This window comes from Lactuca serriola, chromosome 5 (assembly GCF_051521515.1).
Source record: "Lactuca serriola cultivar US96UC23 chromosome 5, Lser_US96UC23_V15, whole genome shotgun sequence".
NCBI classification, from domain to species: Eukaryota; Viridiplantae; Streptophyta; class Magnoliopsida; order Asterales; family Asteraceae; genus Lactuca; species Lactuca serriola.
The window spans coordinates 343,136,897-343,157,945 of record NC_136412.1 but is presented as its reverse complement, the minus strand read 5'-3'; the positions used below and the strand labels follow the sequence as shown (position 1 = coordinate 343,157,945).

Here is a 21,049-nt window from a genome sequence, read left to right as displayed (position 1 = left end):
TGTCAAAAGTTATCGTTTTCATTTTCAAGGATCAAAATTAACAAAAGAGTAAATTGCAAAAATGGTCCCTGTGGTATGCAAAATTTTGAGGTTTTAGTCCAAACAGTGACTTTTTTGGTTTCGTAGTCCTTTTGGAGTGGTTTGTATGCAAAAATGGTCCCTCCGAAAACTGAAATGACTATAATACCCTTGAGGTATTTATTTTTCATTTTTCTTTCATTATTCTTAAAATTTAATATTTATTTATTTATTTTAACAATTAAAAAAATAAAAAAGGGTCCACCTCTCTCTCTCTCTCTCTCTCTCTCTCTCTCTCTCTCTCCTTCAAAAATCCGTAAAACCTCCCTTACCCTCCTCTCAATTCTCCACCTTTAACCACCATTACTCCACCATAGCATCACCGCTGCCACCACCTCTTTCCCCATCGGAAACCACCATCCCCACCCCACTGTTTCTGCCGGAGCTCTTTCCTCCACCACTTGCAGCCTCTTCACAATCTCAGATTTTTTGCAGACCAAACCTAGAAGAAAGTTTCTGATTATACATTTGAATACCAAACAAAAAATCTAATTCAAATCGACAGTGACACACAAATCCACCCACCGACCAAAGGGGATCGTTTTTTTTTCACCCACTGTTCTGATTGAGGCTCGCCAGCACCATCCCTATGTCAACCTAGTACCGTCATTCACAGCAGTAACGAATCACCACCATCTCATTCTGTTACTAGGGGATGGATAAAACGAAATTGAAGAACAAGAACCACCTGATGTGTCTTGTTCCACCCCCAATCAACCCCACCAAGGCTGTAGAAAAATGAAGAACAAAGGTACTACTTTCCCAATTAGTTTTCAGTGAACCACCTGATCATGTCTACTCCAACCTTCACTAAACTATAACCCCTTTCCTCTTTATATAATCTTTCGTTCTTGCTCCATGGAAGCTCTTTCAAGCTCTGTCTTCATTCCGCCCTTTCAAGAGACGCGCTCCTCCTCTACCTCTTCTACTTCACTCAGATTAAACTTCTGCTTCCCCAAAACCACGCTTCCTGGATTCCGATCTCGAGGTATTGCCGCTGTTACTCGCGAAGTTGCAGGCGACGGAGAAGATGATGAACAACCACTAGTTGATGACCTCGATTTCTCGATTGTGTATATGAGTAAATCGCGATTTTTTGGGTCTCAATTTTGACAGCGAATTAAGGTTTGAAAGAGGGAAGATGAAGGCTTGTCTGGAGAGAGAGAGAGAGAGAGAGAGAGAGAGAGAGAGAGAGGTGGGCCCTTTTTTATTTTTTTAATTGTTAAAATAAATAAATAAATATTAAATTTTAAGAATAATGAAAGAAAAATGAAAAATAAATACCTCAAGGGTATTATAGTCATTTCAGTTTTCGGAGGGACCATTTTTGCATACAAACCACTCCAAAAGGACTACGAAACCAAAAAAGTCACTGTTTGGACTAAAACCCCAAAATTTTGCATACCACAGGGACCATTTTTGCAATTTACTCTTAACAAAATGCTAAAGGTTTGTGGCATAATTTTGAGTCACTATTCCTTTGTGTGCTCTAGGGACCCAAATTGACAATGTCGAAAAGTTTTGTGACAACATTCGTAAGTGGTAAAGTTTTGTGGCAAAGTTCTTAAGAGGCAAAAAGTTATGTGGCAACATTCTTAAGCGGCAAAGTTTTGTGGCAAAATTCTTAATAGGCAAAAATACACTGTTCCTAACTCCTTTATGATTTAAAGTAGTATACTACACTATTCATTTGTGTGCTTTAGGGACCCAAATTGCTAATGTCGAAAAGTTTTGTGACAACGTTCTTAAGTGGTAAAGTTTTGTGGCAAAAATTCTTAAGAGGCAAAAAGTTACGTGGCAACATTCTTAAGCGTCAAAGTTTTGTGGTAAAATTTTTAATAGGCAAAAAGGTACTGTTCCTAACTGCTTTATAATTTAAAGTAGTATACTAATAGGCATAATTTCCGCAAGTCATTAACTACGAAATCTTTTAGGTGGTTGGAGCTTTTTAAAATATTTTTACAACTTGCTAAAATCCTTGTTTTCATTGGTGATATCCTGCGAAAATGTATACTAATTGGGGAAGTTTAAAAAACTATTTAGGAAAAAAAAATAGACAAAACTGCACAAATGGTCCTTGTGGTTAGCTGAAAATTGTCACTTTGGTCCAAAAAGGTTTGGACTAACATCAAAGGTCCATACTTTTTATTTTCTTACGAGTTTGGTCCAGTTTTCTATAAACTTTTTCATAATGACTATTTTACCTTTGGTATTTTCTTTTTCTATTTTTTTATTTATTTAAATGTTTTTTTTATTAAAAAAAAAATAAAAGAGAATCTTTCTTTCTCTCTCTCTTTCTCTTTCTCTCTCCTTACTTTACTGTGTTGTCACAAACACTCAAACCTAATTTGTGATTATACCAGAGATCTGGAGAATCATTGATGATCTCTCGCCTCTTCGATTTCATTTGACAGAGACCTGGAAACGACTTCTCACCTATTCGATTTCATCTTCAAGTGTCGGCGACAACACTCTCCTGGCGAAAGGAACTGCAGTCGAGGAACACAAAGCCATTAAGCATCTAGCTGAAAAATCAAACGATATCCCAGTTCAAATCAAGACACCCTGAAGCACCAATCATTTGTAGTTCTCAGTCGATCAAACCCAAGTTCCAGTACTCGGCCCAGCTATGTTCATCAACGGGTCCGGTTATGGCATCGTTCTCCACCATCATCAACGAATCAAATGGGTGTATTCGAAGAACCCCTAAATCAATAAATTGTAGCATATAAACTTACTGATCTTACCATTAAATGATTTTGACGAGACCTAGTTTCCAGATCCATGATAAATAGTTTCAAATCGCCAACGATCTCGGTTTTAATTTGATAAGATGAAGACCCATTTAGGAAAAAGTGATCAAATTTCATAAGACGAAGACCCAATTGAAGAAAAGCAGCAACAGTAGTCATCGATCTCGACTGTCTCTCTTCTGTTCAGCAGAAAACACGAAGAACAGTGGAGGGTGAAGCAGATCGAAAATAGCATAGCAGGTCGGGTAAACACACGAGTTAGGGAGAGAAAACATGGTGATGGTAGGAGGTGGATCAAACATAGCAGCAGGTGGTGGTGGTCGGAGTTAATGGTGGCGATAAGGCAAAGGGTGTTTGGTGATTATAGCGCTGGCTCTAGCTGCCCCGTTTCTCTTCTTCCGATAGCAAAGGAGAGGGAGAGGAAGGAGGAGTAAGGGGTTGTTAGTGATCGAAAACAACAGCAAGGTAGTAGTGGTGGCCGTTGCAACTTCCCCAGCAGCAGTGAGAGGCGACGATGGCAGCCGATGGTGATTGAACTCACGACGACAACATCGATCGGTGGCAACTTTTCCTCTTCCTTCATCTTCTTCGGTTGTGAACAACGAGTGGAGAGAGTGAGAGGTGACACGTACCGGTGATGGAGGGGTTATGGTATTCGAATGAGGAGGTGTGTTAAGATGGTGGTCGCAGGCAGCGTTCCCAACTGCCTGTTGTGTATTGTTCTGATGCTCATCGATGAGAAAGGAAATGAACGGAGATGGGGACAGCAGAGGGAGGAAGCAGCAACTTTGATCGATGGTGGGGTGTTTGGATTGTTGATTATTAAGAGAGAGAGATATATAGAGAGAGATTCTTTTTTATTTTTTTTTTAATCAGAAAAAAACATTTAAATAAATAAAAAAAATAAAAAAAGAAAATATCAAGGGTAAAATAATCATTATGAAAAAGTTTATAGAACATTGATCCAAATTCGCAACAAAATGAAAAGTTTGGACCTGTGGTGCTAGTCCAAACATTTTTTTGACCAAAGTGACAATTTTCAGCTAACCACACGGACCGTTTGTGCAGTTTTGTCAAAAAAAAATAATATATTGTCATATCTGGTAGGTTGTCTATATTGTAAAAATTAGAAACCATACTACAAAAATTTGTACCGTGTACTTAATGTTATCTTATAAGACCTCACTATGTTAAAAAAAAACAAACAAAAAAAAATCCTGATCCAGTTGTCTTATTTTTTTACAAACTTTTCAACCCTTCTTTGTCTAATTTTGTTAGCAAACTTTTTCACCTTACACATTTTAATCTTGTTAAAAAAACATGAGTTTAAACATTTTAGATGAGTATATCATTGTTGTTTTTCATGGTAGGTGTGAATTTTTTAACTGAAAACTTGAACTGGAATAGAACCGGAACCGGTTGGAACCAATTAGTGGTATGCGGTCTGGTTTTTGGTTATTTCAGTTTTGATTATGAATATCTTTTTAGATAGCATACTTCTTAGTAAAACCGAATCGGAACCGGTTGAAACCAGATAGTAGTATTCGGTCCGGTGCTCAATTTCCCGTTCACTTCTTAATTAGTCTTCGGTTATTCTGATTCTAGAACCGGTTAAATCCCTAGTTCATGGTAGTTAGAATATTGGGACGTGATATATTTTAGACCAATTATTAAAAACTTCCCTATTGAAATCCGGTCGGATATAAATTTCTTATAATTTGGTCAAATAGAATACAAGTTTGGAAGACAAATCTAATCTAATATTAATATATTTTCCAACACCCTATATTGAAGTATCTTATAGAAATAAATAGTATAAGTGATGAGAAACGTTTAAAAAAAATGTTCATTTTCATAGACTTACAATTGTTTGATCGGACGATTTCATTGAGGATGACGGTAATCATTTCAATAAGCATTACATTGATTTCAATCGAAATCCACCTTATAAATATTAATACACTAAAAAATATAATTACCTCCTACCTTTTATGCCTATAATTATTCTTATCCACTAAAATTATAAGAAATCACCATTCAATTTAATTTTATTTAATATATTCTTAATATAGTGTTAGTTAAAAATATTGAATGATAACATTTGTCATAATTTGTAGGAACATTTATAGGCATAAAAAGTAAATAAATTAAATATACTCCTACTTTTATTCCTATATATCTTTCTATCCATTTGAAATTATGACACGTGTATTAAAATATTATTAATCTTATCTAAATATATGACACATATCATCATTTCATTGGATAAGAAGATAAATAGAAAAAAAATATAGGAGAATATTTAATTTCTCTAAAAAGTAGGAAGCAGATATCAAAATCTATTGCCATCGCGATTTTTGGGTTATAGTTATATTGGAGGTTGGGTAAAAAAGGTAAGCATTTTAATTTATTATTTTTTTCCTTTTAGTTTCCTTTTTTAGTTCCTTATATGAATCGAATAACTATAAATTTTCGCAATAAATGCTAATAAAACCGGTATGAAAATATTTCCTAAAATAAACTTATTTAGGTATAAATACATGGGGTTTTCCATCGTTCATATTTTTCATCAAAAATTGAAGGTCAATAAGCTACAATTATTATTTGATTTTTTTTACTTTTATCGGTTTATGGTATATTTTGATATTAGATATTAGTTTGAATAATTTCATTGAACTAGTTCGTGATATTATTCCTTCTTGTTTAATTCAGGATCACGTGAAATACAATGAACACCAGAGCAACTCGAGTTTACCTCTTCTTGTTATTAGCATCCATGTCTGCAATATATCTTGTTCAGGTATGTAATTCGAATTCCCACACTCAATTTTTTCCCTTTCGTTTTCTTAAATCACATAGTAAGATCCAAACAAGATTTTTGTTATCACGTTTTAAGTTTTTTTTCCTCTTTATTATGTAAAATTAATATGTTGTAATCTTCCTTCATATAGAGATTAGAGATGAAAAAAACAAACGATCCACGTTCAAATTAGATAATGGCTTAATAATGTAAAATGGACAATTCGTAAGAATGGATTAAACAAGACTTGTCGCGGATTAAGTTCAACATAGTAACATAATTACACAAATTAGGAACTTTGATTTCAAATTGATACTCTAGACACTCTATAAAATTTTTATTAAAAGTCAACCTATAATAAACTATTTACAATTTACTTTTTCAAAAAAACAATACAAATTTAACCAATAAAAAAACCTTAAAAATCAAATAAGGTGTCTAAATGAAAAATTGGGGTGTCTTTTTAGTCAATCCTTCAAATGTACCCTTCAAATTACATGAGATTTATTTGGGATGCATGATGTGCGCCATGATTGTTTTAGGGTATAAATAACCAAGTTAAATATAAAAAAAATGCTAATTAAGAAGCAATGATCAGTTAATTGCCTTCTTAAATAAAAAATTTATATTAAAGAAATACGATCCATGAAAAACCAATCACTTTTTTAAATGAAAAATCAAGATGAAATTAAGGTTTTAAAAGAAATTAAGCAAATTAAAAGTGATTAGTTACATTTTGAATTATTGCACGTCTAATGTTATATAATTGTGATTGTTTAACATTTTGTTGTTTTTTATAAATATTTTAGGAAGTGGAAAGTACAAACCTGGAAAAGATGAAAGTGAGCGAAAACTCTGGACAAATCCCACCTCCGATCGACTGCACAGACAAATGTGAAGGATGTAGGCCTTGCACTCCGATCCTCATTCCCGTGTTCCCTGTTAAATCCGTTTGGTTTTGTCAATGTGGTGGCAAATTATACTTACCTCCTCCAGCCTAATGATGTATCTACCTTACTATAATTACAAAATTAGTTACAAATGTTTCATCATAAATGAGAATATTAAGCATATTTTTTGGTATGAGTCATTTGAATCTAAATATAATTTGATGATTTGTTATACAAATGATGCTTTTAAAACACGTATTTTTAGTCAAATGTATTTGAATGCTTGTTATACAAGAATCATCCAAAAACATGTAAAAAAAGATATAAACAATTATTATTAAGGTACTTGATATTGTTTGACCCAACTAGTTACATATTTTTTACGACCATATGCAACGTGCAGTCTAACAAAACAAAACTACAAAAATGGAAATATAGGATTTTTTTATGGAGAAATAATTATACTTAGTATGGGCATGATTTTTTTATAGACAAATAATTATACTTAAACGTTGCAATTTTGATATGGTTAGAAGCTATCTTGACATTGAACTATACGATTTTAACAAAGCTAGATTCTAATTCTAAGTTTGATATTCAATTAAGTTCTTAGGTAACATTTGGTACACTCCGACTAGATATAACTGGACTTGAAGGAACTAAGAAATTGTTTGTATGATATTTGGTAAAATTAGGACCGGACAACTAAATCACCTTTCAATACAAAATTTACAAATTCTGGGCATATACATATTGAGTAGTTGGGTGGAATGGTGCTATTCACCTTTTGAACATCTCTTGTAATTTGTTTGTTTGTTTGTTTTCTTTTCATGTTTCATACCTTTGTTTTTTTTTCTCTTTTCCATGATTTAGTTACTTGCTAATCATAGCTGTTTCCAAAAAACATACATATTTAGTATATTGAATACATAATTTCAATTAATATTTCGTCAATCAAACTCGTGAAACCCAATGTTATTATATCACATCTTTGATCAAATTCTCGAACCTCGATGTTATAATTTATAGGAAAAAAAATACAGCAAATACATGCAAGTATCAATCGGTTAAATACACATACCCGTATGAGAGATAAATTGAAAGTTTTTCAAAACTTCGAATTAAGATTTCTAAAACTTCCAACTTGAATAGGGAAAAAGAAAAAACAACTGATTTTCACCTGTGATCTTATTTTCATAACACAAAGGATTGCCAAAAATGAATACGATATAAATATCTAATCATGCACCCCAAATAAACCAGAAAGAGATTCAAATAAGTTTATCAAAACACACCTTAAATACAACATTAATCACATATAAATATAAGACAATCAGGTGTGACATTCATGTATTACATGAGTTTATTAAAAAAAAAACTATATACAAAATTCTAAACATTTGAGAAATTTGAGTATATAAGAAAAGTGAGAAAATATTGAATTCCAAAAATTAAAGTTTTTGTTTTTTCTCTTTTAAATTTAATCAAACAATTTAGACAAATAGATAAAAAAAATTAATGAATCTTTAATTTGGTAATTGTGAAATTAGAATGAAAGTTTATTAACGAAATTGATATGCATTTATTATTGTATATAAATACTATTTTGAATTTAATAAAATGAAAAAAAATCATAAAATAATATGTGGAATAAAAATTAATTTAAAATAACTACAAAATTACATATGACAAAATAAATAAGAATATGACATGTGACAAAAAAAATCTTTATTTATTAGAAAATATGACCCGAGTTTGGTTCGATTGTTTTTACTTTTGAAACGATTTGGAATATATCAAAAGCAATTAGAATTTGAAGCATTTACATTTTGATTCTCTTTTCTTTTTTAACTTGCGTTTGGTTTGCAATTATATCAAAAGGTTTTCACATATAAAAATAACAAATAAGTGAAATAACCAAATTGCCTTTAATAACTTTTTTTTTAAAGTTGGATTACCCTTCTTTAAAACTTATAAGTATATTTAAATAAATTTGTTTGTTCACTCTTATAATTTCCTATATTAATATTTAGATAACCCTTTAAACATGTAATCATTATTTTAATAAATGAATAGATTTAATATATTTTTGTCAAGTGTCACTCTAATATAACTCCTCATTAATATTATGTCACATGTCATGTAGATATATTAGACAATTCATTTCAAAATGCAAATTTACATTTTCTAATTATATGTTAAATTTGAAGTTATAATAACTTTAAAAATTTAATATATCTCTTAATTAATAATTTATTTAAAATGACTTATTTAAAATAACTGACTAATAATTATAAATTTTTATTATAAAAGTTTAATTAATTTTATAATCATGGTTCCCACAAGTTATAAACTAGTCGAGTAATAAAAATCCATTCACTAATTCATAGGTCTTATTTTTCGTTCATTTTATCATCTTTCTTCTCTTTATTAAGATAAGACAAAATTACATAAATGGTCCTTGTGATTGACAGAATAGACCAACTTTAGTCCTTATGATGAATTGTTTGTATAGATGGACCTTGTGGTTTCAAAATGTTGCTAAGACGGTCCTTTTAGCCAACAGTATTAAATTTTTCAGTTAAGTCCTTTGTGAAATAACACATTTACCATTTCTATCATAGGGACTGTTTATGTAATTTTGTCTATTATTTATTATCTTTATATCTTATTTATTTATATTTTTAAGGATTAATTTTTTTGACGTTTTTTTTTGAATATAATGCATAATTTTTTATTTTTTTCGATTACTTTTTTTGACTTTTTTGTTCAGATAAATTTCTTAAATTTTTTGACGCTTTATTCGAATACATGTATTAATGTTTTTTTTATGTTTTGTTTGAATAAAAGTTTTTTTATGCTTTGTTCGAATACATTTTTATTATAATTATTTCACGTTTTGTTTTCTTATAGGGAAATTGAGTAATCTAACCATTTTTGTATTGTGATTTTTTTAAATAACCACGTTTTTTTTAAATAACCACTTAGTTCGGAATTCATACATTTCCGACCATGTTATTAAACGGGTTAGATTTGACCTTATATTGCGGTCCCTCTGTCAAAAACCCCTCATTTAAACTATGTTTGAATTTCTCCGTTATGGGCTACTTTAAGTTCAAAAAATGTTTTCTACCGGTGAAAAGCTCCAACATTTGTAGGTATATGTCAAAAAAAATTTGTATGATTATATGCTAAAAAAAGTTGAAGTGTTTTGTATGATTTTAGGTGATTAATTGGAAATAATTCGTTTTTATTTGGTTTCAGAGGTTAACTTTGATTAATTGGAATTATTTTTTAACAGTAATACGGATTGGAAATAATTCGTTTTCCTTCGATTTTTTATAACTATATATGTGATTAATTCCAATTAATCACAATTAACCACCGAAATCGAAGCAAAACGAATTACTTCCAAATAATCACATATAATCATACAAAAAACACTCCAACTTTATTTTGAACATATAATCATACAAACAGTTGACACATATCCATAAATGTTGGAGCTCTTTACTGGTAGAAGATATTTTTCGAAGTTGGAGTAGCCTGGAATAGAGAAGTCCAAAACATAGTACAAAATTGATGTCTTGGACTGGGGGACCACAGTATCAACCCGGGTTTGACATATTTAATAATACGTCCCGGAATGTATACATTGTTGACTAAGTGGTTATTTTTTATAAAATACAATAAAAAAATGGTTAGATTACTCAATTTCCCTACAAAAAAATATTAAAAATGTATTCGAACAAAACGTCAAAAAAAATATTCGTACAAAACATAAAAAAAAAAAAAAAACATTAATAAATGTACTCGAATCATCTCTAGCGGACAATACATTCAAAAAGATTGATTGAAAGGATATATAACATCACATACACAAAGATTCAAAAAACAGAGGACAACTGTGGTAGAGATAAATCAGGTAATTGCATATGACAATTGAAATAGAAAAAATTCCATGATTAGAAGAAAAACAAAATTCAAAGTTTGAAGTTATACTAAAATTAAAGCGTTATAATAGTCAACATTCCATATATTGTACACTAACATTTATTCGAATTCAATGTATTAGTTGTCAAATTGAGAGGCATTAAAAGTTGCAGTCAATTTCCTTTCAATATAGGCTAAAACTAAGGAATATTTAATTGATTATAGAAAAATATTAATTAGGTGTCATTATAGGTTAATGACAAGTGGAATATTAAATAAATAAAAAAATTCAGAAAATGACATGTGTCCAAGTATATGGAAAACATGACATGTGTCCAAGTATATGGAAAACATATGTAGGAACATAATTCTAATTTTCAACAAAATAAAAACTTACTTATATTTATGAATGGACACGATATCATATTTGCATATCCCTTAACATCATCATTTGTATCACATAATTGCATCATACCATTATACTTGCGTTTTCAACCAATAACAGCAACATAGTTTTTGTTTTTATACAATAATATCTATATATATATATATATATATATATATATATATATATATATATATATATATATATATAACTTTATGATCGTTATATATAAATAAGATTTAAAATGATTACTGACTTTGAACAATTTTATTTTAGTTCATTAATAATTAGATAAAAACATAAAAGTTAGAATAATATTTTTGATAGACTCATGATAACAAACACAATCATACAGGGTAGTAGTTTAATGTTATTTTAACAATCCTAAAAATAAGGTCAACAGAACTACATGTACGAAAATATGGTGAAAAACTATAGAAACACACTAACGCAAATGAATTAGCTTTGTTAACATGACGTCTAAAAAGTATGGATGAAAGTGAAATACGTGCAATAAAATCTTGCAAGCCATTTAAATATCAACAAATTATATTCATTTATATATCAATAAATTATATTCATAGTTATAATTGAATGCACAAAGAAAATTAAATTCTTGCTAAAAAAATATTGTGAACCATTTATATATCAATAAATTATATTCATAATTATAACTAACTGCACAAATTAAATTAACTTCTTACTAAAAAAATCTTGTAAGCCATTTATATATTAACAAATTGTCTTCTAGAAATAATTGTACCATTCTTGTTAATTTTGAAAATTAAAACTCATTTAATTTAATCACTCTCAAAAGTAAAAATGTGGACATTTTTGAGATAAATATACTCAATGTAGTCTTACTGATGAAAAGTTCAACGTGGAAGGAGGAAGTTTTGCAATTTAATTGATAGTAAGCAATCCATGAGCAAAAATGCAAATCATATAATTAAAAGGGTTTTTTTATACTATTTTTTTTAAAGCTGTTTAGAGTGCTTCACAAAGTGTCAATGGGATTCAAATAAAAAAATTGTAGTCAAAATAGATTTAAGAGGTTTTTGATATTCGGATGTCATCATCTTATGATTTAGACCATGCAATTAGGTTCATTAGAACTTATTTACAAAAAAAAAAAAAAAAAAAAAAGGAAACACAATGTAGATCATAATGATTAAAAAAACAACCTTTTCATCCATGGCTAATGTTAATGCCTCATTTATATGTAAAAGTTATTTAGAGGATGCTAAATGTTATCTCACATCATTGAAAATCAATTTGCAAAAAAGAAAATCCACCACATCTTGATGTATAATAGATTGTCATGAATGGCTACCATGGCACCTTCAAACTTTCTCAATTTAAAAAACACATGTGATAAAGAAGAAAAGAACCGAATCATCAGTTATTTTCTTCCCTGCATATATGATTATTTGTCAAACTTCTATCTATTTTATCCAAATTAATATCATCGAATTAATTGTTCGGGACTGAGTTATAGATCGAAACATCATATAGTAAGGAGGGTTTACATGCTTGTTGTCAGCAATGACAAAGATGGTGTTGGACATCCTAATAAGATGGTGAGATAGTGATGAACAAAGTGAAAGGGGTCAGCTGTTTCTTGTCGGAGAAACAGAGACAAACCAGGAACGAAGATTAGAGATCAACACATTTGTGGGAGATGATGAAGTAGGAAAGGATCCCTTTCTAATGATGGTGAGGCGTTCGTTCCATTCACTTTAAGAAAAAAAATGAATCAACTGCCTAGGTCTGCAAGAAGATTTTAAGGACGGACTGTCAAACAAAAAATTATAAAGAGAGTGCCCCAAAAATGAAAACATAAATAATACATCATCTTCCTGATCGAAGTAGGACAACCTGCTGGTGGTTCATCCTTGGGTTAAGTTACAAAAAAAGTTTGAAGTGAGAGCATGGTCTACAAGAATAGCGGCAGATTAGTTTATCATCTCTAGCGGACAACACATTCAAAAAGATTGATTGAAAGGATATATAACATCACATACACAAAGATGCAAAAAACAGAGGACAATTGTGGTAGAGATAAATCAGGTAATTGCATATGACAATTGAAATAGAAAAAATTCCATGATTAGAAGAAAAACAAAATTCAAAGTTTGAAGTTATACTAAAATTAAATCGTTATAATAGTCAACATTCCATATATTATACACTAACATTTATTCGAATTCAATGTATTAGTTGTCAAATTGAGAGGCATTAAAAGTTGCAGTCAATTTCCTTTCAATATAGGCTAAAACTAAGGAATATTTAACTGATTATATAAAAATATTAATTAGGTGTCATTATAGGTTAATGACAAGTGGAATATTAAATAAATAAAAAAATTCAGAAAATGACATGTGTCCAAGTATATGGAAAACATGACATGTGTCACAAATATTTTCATTTATATGATAGATTTTGTTATACAAAATTTGATCACTTGAAAAAGGATGAATATAAAAACAACTTTTGTTTCTCATTTTCTTTAGTCTTCGCGTTCTTTTTAGTGTTAGCATCCACGGCAGTCTAGGTTCTACCCACCCGACCCGTTCCGAATTCGGGTAGAATGGGTCGGGTAGAACGGGTAACGGGTATGAACATTCGGATAATAGGTTAACCCGATAATAATATAGGTCGGGTTTTAGGTATGAATATTTATTTTCGGGTATATCCGAATACCCGAATTCGTTTTTTAAATAATACCAAATATGAAATGCAGTCACGTACGCACACTTCAAATAAAACAAAACCCTTCGTTTCCTTCTTATGAACAACGTCTCGACAGTCGACGCAAACTTGCAAAGGGATTACGGCGCTGAAACTGAAGTCCTGAACCGTCATCACAATTCTCAGTTTTTCACTATCGTACAGAATGAAATTAAAAAAGTACATAACATATTATAAAGATTTGTATCGTTATTATATATGTGCTTGTTAATTGTATGGAGTATTTTCCTACCCAATTCTTTATTAAACCAACCAACATGAAAAAATAAAAAATAAAAATGATCAATAAGTATCATTTAAGAAATTTTCGGGTATACCCGATAATTACCCAACCCGACCTCAAACCCAAATACCCAAAACCCGAAAACCCGAATTACAATATAGGTCGGGTATCGGGTATTATTTTCTTAAGGAAATACCCGTTCTACCCGACCCATTCTACCCGAAACCCGAAAATTTTACCCGTTCGACACCCCTAATCTAGGTATGCATTTCTTCCATCCACACACGTTTAATTTTATTCTTGTAGTTTTTTTTTAACAAGGACCAAACAAGATTCCCATTATTATTCGTTTAATACATTTTAATTTCACAATTTTTTTGGCTTCACACCAGATAAAGTTGTTGCCGGTGTCAAGGTGAATGCAATACTCACTTGCATATATTTTGAATAATTATATTCGGCGAAATCAAATATCTTCGTACATTTTGTTTTTATTTATCTTTCTATTCATTAGATCAAAACAAGTGTCAAAATCAAAAGATGAGTCAGAATAAAAAATTAATAGATTTCATATATCATATTTTATCAGTAGAAAGATGAATAGAAACAAAATATAAAAGGATATTTAATTTGTTTTATATTAAATGTGTTACTTTTTATGTATTTTGTTATAGGGAATTGCAAAAACGTCACAAGAAAATGTCGAAGTCACTAGCATAGTAGATCTTCCTGATAAGATTGATTGTAATAATCATTATTTAGGATGCACCCCTGTCTAGGGGTGTAAACGAGCCGAGCCGAGCCCGAGTCTGACCAAGCTCGAGCTCGGCTCGTTTAATTTTGAGGAAGCTCGAGCTCGATTCGAGCCTTAAAATGAAGCTCGAGCTCGGCTCGTTAACAATTTAGTGGGCTTGCGAGCCTAATCGAGCCTAAACGAGCCTCTCTCTCTCTCTCTCTCTCTCTCTCTCTCTCTCTCTATATATATATATATATATATATATATATATATATATATATATATATATATATATATATATATATACGCGAGCCCATGAATTGAAACTCGGCTCGAGCTCGTTTAATAAACGAGCCTCGTATTTAGGCTCGAGCTCGGCTCAGGCTCGTTTAATTCGATCTCAAGTCGAGCTTTTAACGAGTCGATCCCGAGTAGCTCACGAGTAGCTCGGCTCACTTTCACCCCTACCCCTGTCATCGTTCCTGTGTACCAGTTTACTTCGGTGTGGTTTTGTGAATGTGGTACCAAATTTTAAAAATCTCACCAATCCTAACTGTAATCGCTTTATGAGGTGTCCAGACTCTAAAGTGATATTTACGGATTTCTCTCTTTTCATGAAAAGGACATATTGGTGAATTTTTAAATTATTTTCTTCATAATAATTTTAAGTAAAAAAATTGTATGTGAAGCTAAATTGATAAAGATGGAGAAATTAAGATGGCAAGGCTAATTAGAAGTAAATACAAAAACTACTACGAATAAGTACAAAGTAACCCCGTATAACATGGAATTACCAAAACACACTCTTTGGCATTTGAAAGACATGATTAAGACAAAAGATCACATATGTATTTTTCTCAGCATATGTTAACTCTAGGACTATCATAGAGAACTTCAAGGCCAGGAAAACAATGTAGATTTCGGAGATCTTTCATTTAAAAAATAAAGTTGAGAGACTAAATGAGACTTGTCATAAATGCATTTCACTTCCAGTAATGATCATATCATCAACATATAATAAAAATAAAATAAAAGGAGAATGATACATATATTTGTGGTTCGAGTAAAGAGTCATGATTTGTATGGGTTACACGAAAATCCTAGAGAGTGAACGGTGGTGTTGAATTTATCGAACAAAGCAGGAGAGTCTGTTTAAGACCATATAACATTTTCATAGTTTTTCATAGACGATAAACATACCATGAAGGATGATCAACTCTACAAGCTATGAGGACACATGTAAACTTCCTTAGCAAAAGTCTCCACCTAATCAATATCATATTTTTTATTAAACCCATTGGAAAAAGGAGGACTTTGTATATATCAAATATATCTTCATATCTCATCTTGAGTTTATAAAGTCATTTTGAAATGAAATCCCAACATCAACGTCTTTTTGTTTAATATGTAAGTAACAAAACACTATGAAGTATAAACGGGAATGAGACACAAGTTTTGAACGTCCATGAGATTGCAACCAAACAAAACATGCACAACCCCAAACTTTAAGATCGTGTGTGGATGGTTCAACAGTGTATAAGACAAGAACTTGTATTAAACTTTGACATCTTCTAATATAGATAACTAAAAAAAAAGATAGTGGACTAAAACAATTAAACAAAGTTATAAATTTGAGACACAATAATCATCCAAAGACATACTAAGTTAACAACATCGATAATACATGTATTAAACGATTACAGTGTCAACTTATACAAACAAATTCAGAAATCAACAGGGCTAATATATATATATTATATTATATATATTCTTTTTTCTTCGGGCTTTTCATGTTTTTTTTTTTCCAAATTGAGTTCTTCATACGAAAAACTCAAAAGGGTTAATAAGACCTAGAAGTTAAAAGACGATGATAAGTAAAGTTTCTTCTTACAAGCTTTAGTGAAGATAAGGAGCTTGATACTGGTAAGCATTCCCAAAGTAGGTCCCATGGTTAGGAGCCAAATTGTAAGCAGGTGTACCCATAAAAGAGTGAACATGGTTTTCCGGTGGTGGTGGTCCAGCATAAGCATACTGTGGTCTGCTGTCATACATGTACTGTGTTGGCGGTGCATACCTGGCGGCATAGAAGTTTTTGTCGGCGGTGTTACGTGGCCCGTATCCCGCTACTGCTGCTGCTGCTACACCATTGGCACGGGGTCTCTTGGATTGAGGTTTCACTACTTCTGTTGCACGTTTCTTGTCTGCCTTGGCTTTTTCCAGCTCAGCAATCCGTTTTTGAAGTGGGTCCAGAGGGTACTCCTCTTCAAGCTTGTGTTCTTCAATGCATTTGGTAACTGCCTTTAGAGCAGATAGTTCTCTTTCACTCACATCATTCTGGGAACAGTATCAGTATCAGTATCAGTACCAGTAAGTCGGTAGCACAGTGACAGTAAAGGGGGAAAACAAAACCTGAGGGGTGGGAGAAGAATTTCCTGATTTGACAGTGGAAGGACTTTTGATTGCCTCTGCCAAGTAGGATTTCAGTAAAGAAACAGGAGAAAACTGGTGGGTGAGTTCAAATGCAAATGATAGGTTAACAGCATCGATATGCCTTCCGCTATTCACTAACACATCAATTACACCTGAAAAAAAAAACAGTAAGAAACAAGTAAATTAAACCAACAAGTGATACAAGAATTGAGTTAATTACAAGAAAGATCCAATGAAACCTTGAAATAAGGACCAAAATTGAAAAAAGTTTCGATTTTGAACTGGACACCGTAAAAATCAAAAAGCACAGGGACCATTTTGAAATTTACTTACAATATAAAGATTTAGAAGACAAGAAAATTTAGTGACCTGGCATCTTGTCAGACAACCCAAGGAAGCGACAAAGATCAGCAGTCTGGTGGCGGCGAGAGACCATTGGTATTAACTTGGATAAATCTTCATTAACAAAATCAGAATCAATACCGAAAGTAGCAACAAGTTGCAAGAAAGCATGAGCCTCCAATGAATTCCCATTACTTGCATCCAGATCAAGATCATCTAATTTGGGTTTCCATTCTTGTGCGATAATCTTTGCTCTGTTCTTCACATCTTCAGAGATCACCTTAGAAACAGTGTTAGCATCGAGATTCACAAGCAGAATGCTAAGACATTCCATCAACATGATGCATGTTCGCCTCAAACCTAAAAGATTTGCATCTTTTTTCCCATCTAGGTTTGAGTTTGACCCCTCTGAAATGTAGAACCCATAAAGTGAATCCAAAACCAAACCACCAGGGTCACCTGCAGCCTTCAATGCAATTGGAATCTCCTCCTTTATGGAAGCAAGATTCTTGCGATTATCGGATATGAATTTGTGGAGGCCTCCTGCATCCATCTCTTCGCATAACTTAGCAAGTTGGGGATTCGATAGCAGCTTCACATCACCATTTTCAAATAACCTTTTCATATCATCTTCTTCACTTTCAGGTGGATTCTGATCAGCACCACCTTGGTCTTCGTTGTTAACAGTTGAAGATTCCACGTGTCCATTTTTGTGTTTCCCTAAGACATTAGCAATGGCATTGACTGCAACATCTCTCTTCTCTTGAAGCCTCCCCAATGAAGCTTCTTCTTTAGCCATAACAGCAGCACGACGCTTTTCCAGAACTTGTTGCGCTTTAACTGTTTTCATTTCGAATTCCTTTTCTTGGTCTTCAAGCTCAGTGAAGCGCCTCTTCAAGGACTTCTCAAGCCCATGGAAATGTTCTTCAATTTGTTTCCATTTCAGGTTTAGGGTTACAGCTCGGTGGCTTTCTAGCTCTGCAAATGCTTTCTGAAGTTGTTGTATTTTGGAGTTTGTAGACTCCAAGAGTGTAGCAACTGAATCGGTATCTTCCATGGCAGGTTAGCAGTATAATCCTTCAAATAAAACGAAAAATCAAAACTGATACTATATCCGAAGAAATTGCAGAAGATGATAAATCAATTGAAGTGAATGACAACAATTAAAAATCATCCGATAAAGTTAGGAATTAAACCATTTCTCAGATGCCTAACCCTGACACATCACAATCATCTATGAGACTATGACAATACAAAAATCAATCGACTTATTAAACACGAACTCAAACTCTTTATTAGACATAACGTAAGCGAACTGAAAGTTTAGAAAAAACACGAAACTGATGATTAATTATGAAACAATTAACTTTGCCAGCTACCGTGACAGCTAGATCAACCAACACACAATGATTTCAATTACAAACATAACAACAAGATAAGCTGAAACATAATTCATAGAAAATGAAAACTATCATGAAGACAGATAATAAAAAGCAAAGCAATTGGATCTGAAGATCAACATTACAGTACGATTAGCTTAACAAAGTGAAAAGTAGATAGAACTTACAGCAGTAGGTGGCGATGGAATTGGAGGGTGGAGTCGGCGATCGAGGGCGGCGAATTGTGGAGTCCGATCAAGCCATTTTGGGTATGTGGAAGATAAAGAGGGTTTCGCGGGGAAGCACCCAATCCGTAGAGAGATAGAAGAGGAAAGTAGGAGGGTTCTGAGTTCTGACACAAAATTTGCTTTTGTGTTTTTGCTATTGCCAGGCTCAATTCGAGTTAAGGCACGCGCTTTCGTTAGGTGGGTGGCTGGATTTTCATCCATTTCCATTTATCTTTTATTTATTTTTAAATTAACTAATTAAGAGATAAAATCCAATACTAACAAAGTTTAGATAAAATTTTATAAATGGTCACGTGATTTTTAAAAAATAGCAAATTTGTGATAATTTTCAGAAGCATTACATTGGTGATCTATGTGGTTTATTTTTTGTACGGGTATGTTTTATTTTATTACAAATTTGACCTGTAATTATCAGGTATCAGGGTCGGCCGAGATTCCGGAGGCCCTGTGCTATTTAACAAAAATAGGTCCTTGAAACTTGTAAATCAAAAAATTTATGCAAAATTGTCACTTAAATATATTCATTTTCTACAGCATTTTACTTTTACAACATTTTAATTTTATTTTTATTTTTAGATTAAGCCATTAATATTTTTAAAAAATAAATGATCAATTATGAAAAAATCACATGAAAATCCATAGTAAAGAGCTCAGATTCCTAGCCAACTTCCATTCTAAAAGGAAACCTGCAACATATCATAAAGACATACATGCAATAAGCTGAAATTAGCAATTTTTGAAGTAAAAATCTTTCATTTACAAAGTAAATGTTAAGTATTAACAACAAAATACTTTCACTTTCATTTGTTTGATGCCAAATAAACAAAGAACTCATTCCAGTCCTTTACCTCACCAGAAACCACCAACATAAACAAACACCGGATCTAAACAATACAACAACATAAAGATTGATTTTTTAAGCTATTTACTTTCTACAATACCACATCAATTTCATGTTTGTAATTATCTGAAAATGTAAAATATCCACACCATAAAATGAATGAGCACAAACATATATCAAATATACAAATAAAAAAGATCCAGAAAGGAAAACATAAAATTATATTTGCTTGTGCCTTCACAAAAATCGGCAATTGATTTCCTTGCAACCTTGTTCCTTCTGATTTTCGAAAGTGATTTATGTGTCCCTTTAAAAATCCAAAAGTCAAAAATTAAAAACAAAAAACAATCGAGAAAAATCAAGAATTAGAAACTCCGTATACCTACATCAAAACCTCTAGCCGGATTGAAGTTCGATCTTCTAAAATCTGATTTTCGATGAGCAAGAAGAACAACCGAAAGATTGTAAGAACTCAAAACTGATTTTCGGGAAATCGATTTCCTCAATGCCTTGTTCATTCCTTCCGATTTTTTATTATTGAAACTGATGTTCTTATTTGCTTAGTTATTGTTCTTCTGAATCTGATTTTCAGAACTCAATTCTTGTAATCTTGTTCTTTTAAAATTAGAAATAAAAAATAAGCAGAAGAAAAAGAAGTAAGGAACAAGAAAAAAATTGGAAATACCTTTATCTCTACCTTATGTTTCTGATTTCGAAACTACAAGTCCACAACATGAAATCTCAAGCTTCTAACATCTGATTTTCGAGAAGAAAGAAGCGAAGAACGTGTTTTCTATTTTTTGAGAAAGATTTTAGGATGTTTGTAACTTTGTATCAGAATTTTGAGAAGGATGAAAGAAGTGAAGAACCGCTGCAGATTTAATTCCCGCTCTGCCCCATGTGGAAGAAGAAATCGAAGCGTTTTTTTTTCTCTTTTCCCGAAATTTCATCCTTTTTCCCGCTCGTCTTGCCTTATACGTGCAAACTGCCATGAATTAACCTAATGTGTTTTGCAATTTTTGGGCTCACTGAACACAAGCTAACGAAAATGCAATAAAAATTATGGGCCCTCTGATTTTTGGGGCCCTGTTCAGATTTACCTTCTGAACATGCCTTGGGCCGGTCTTGGTAATTATTATTGTATTCCGAAAACATAACTTATCAGGTAATTATATCTTTATCTTGTTCACGTTTAGATAATTTTTTTTGTATAAATTTGACAATTTAACTTGTTAAATGTGTTCACATATTATCATTGTC

General features: G+C 31.8%; 1 protein-coding gene and 2 long non-coding RNA genes across 3 annotated transcripts; all 3 read right to left on the bottom strand.

The window, feature by feature from the left end:
• Window positions 1–2,276: 2,276 nt before the first annotated feature.
• On the bottom strand, window positions 2,277–3,643 carry LOC145055426 (uncharacterized). Its single transcript, XR_013685181.1, has 2 exons — window positions 2,826–3,643; window positions 2,277–2,567 (listed from the first exon to the last, which is right to left on the bottom strand). It is a non-coding gene; the product is annotated as an uncharacterized LOC145055426 (long non-coding RNA).
• Window positions 3,644–16,214: 12,571 nt separating this feature from the next.
• On the bottom strand, window positions 16,215–19,085 carry LOC145055424 (FRIGIDA-like protein 3). Its single transcript, XM_079003743.1, has 4 exons — window positions 18,889–19,085; window positions 17,349–18,398; window positions 16,959–17,131; window positions 16,215–16,883 (listed from the first exon to the last, which is right to left on the bottom strand). The coding sequence occupies exons 2-4, from the start codon at window positions 18,376–18,378 to the stop codon at window positions 16,446–16,448; spliced, it is 1,641 nt and encodes a 546-aa protein (XP_078859869.1). The 5' UTR covers window positions 18,379–18,398; window positions 18,889–19,085; the 3' UTR covers window positions 16,215–16,445.
• Window positions 19,086–20,025: 940 nt separating this feature from the next.
• LOC145055425 (uncharacterized) lies at window positions 20,026–20,761 on the bottom strand. Its single transcript, XR_013685180.1, has 3 exons — window positions 20,475–20,761; window positions 20,176–20,370; window positions 20,026–20,096 (listed from the first exon to the last, which is right to left on the bottom strand). It is a non-coding gene; the product is annotated as an uncharacterized LOC145055425 (long non-coding RNA).
• Window positions 20,762–21,049: the final 288 nt, after the last annotated feature.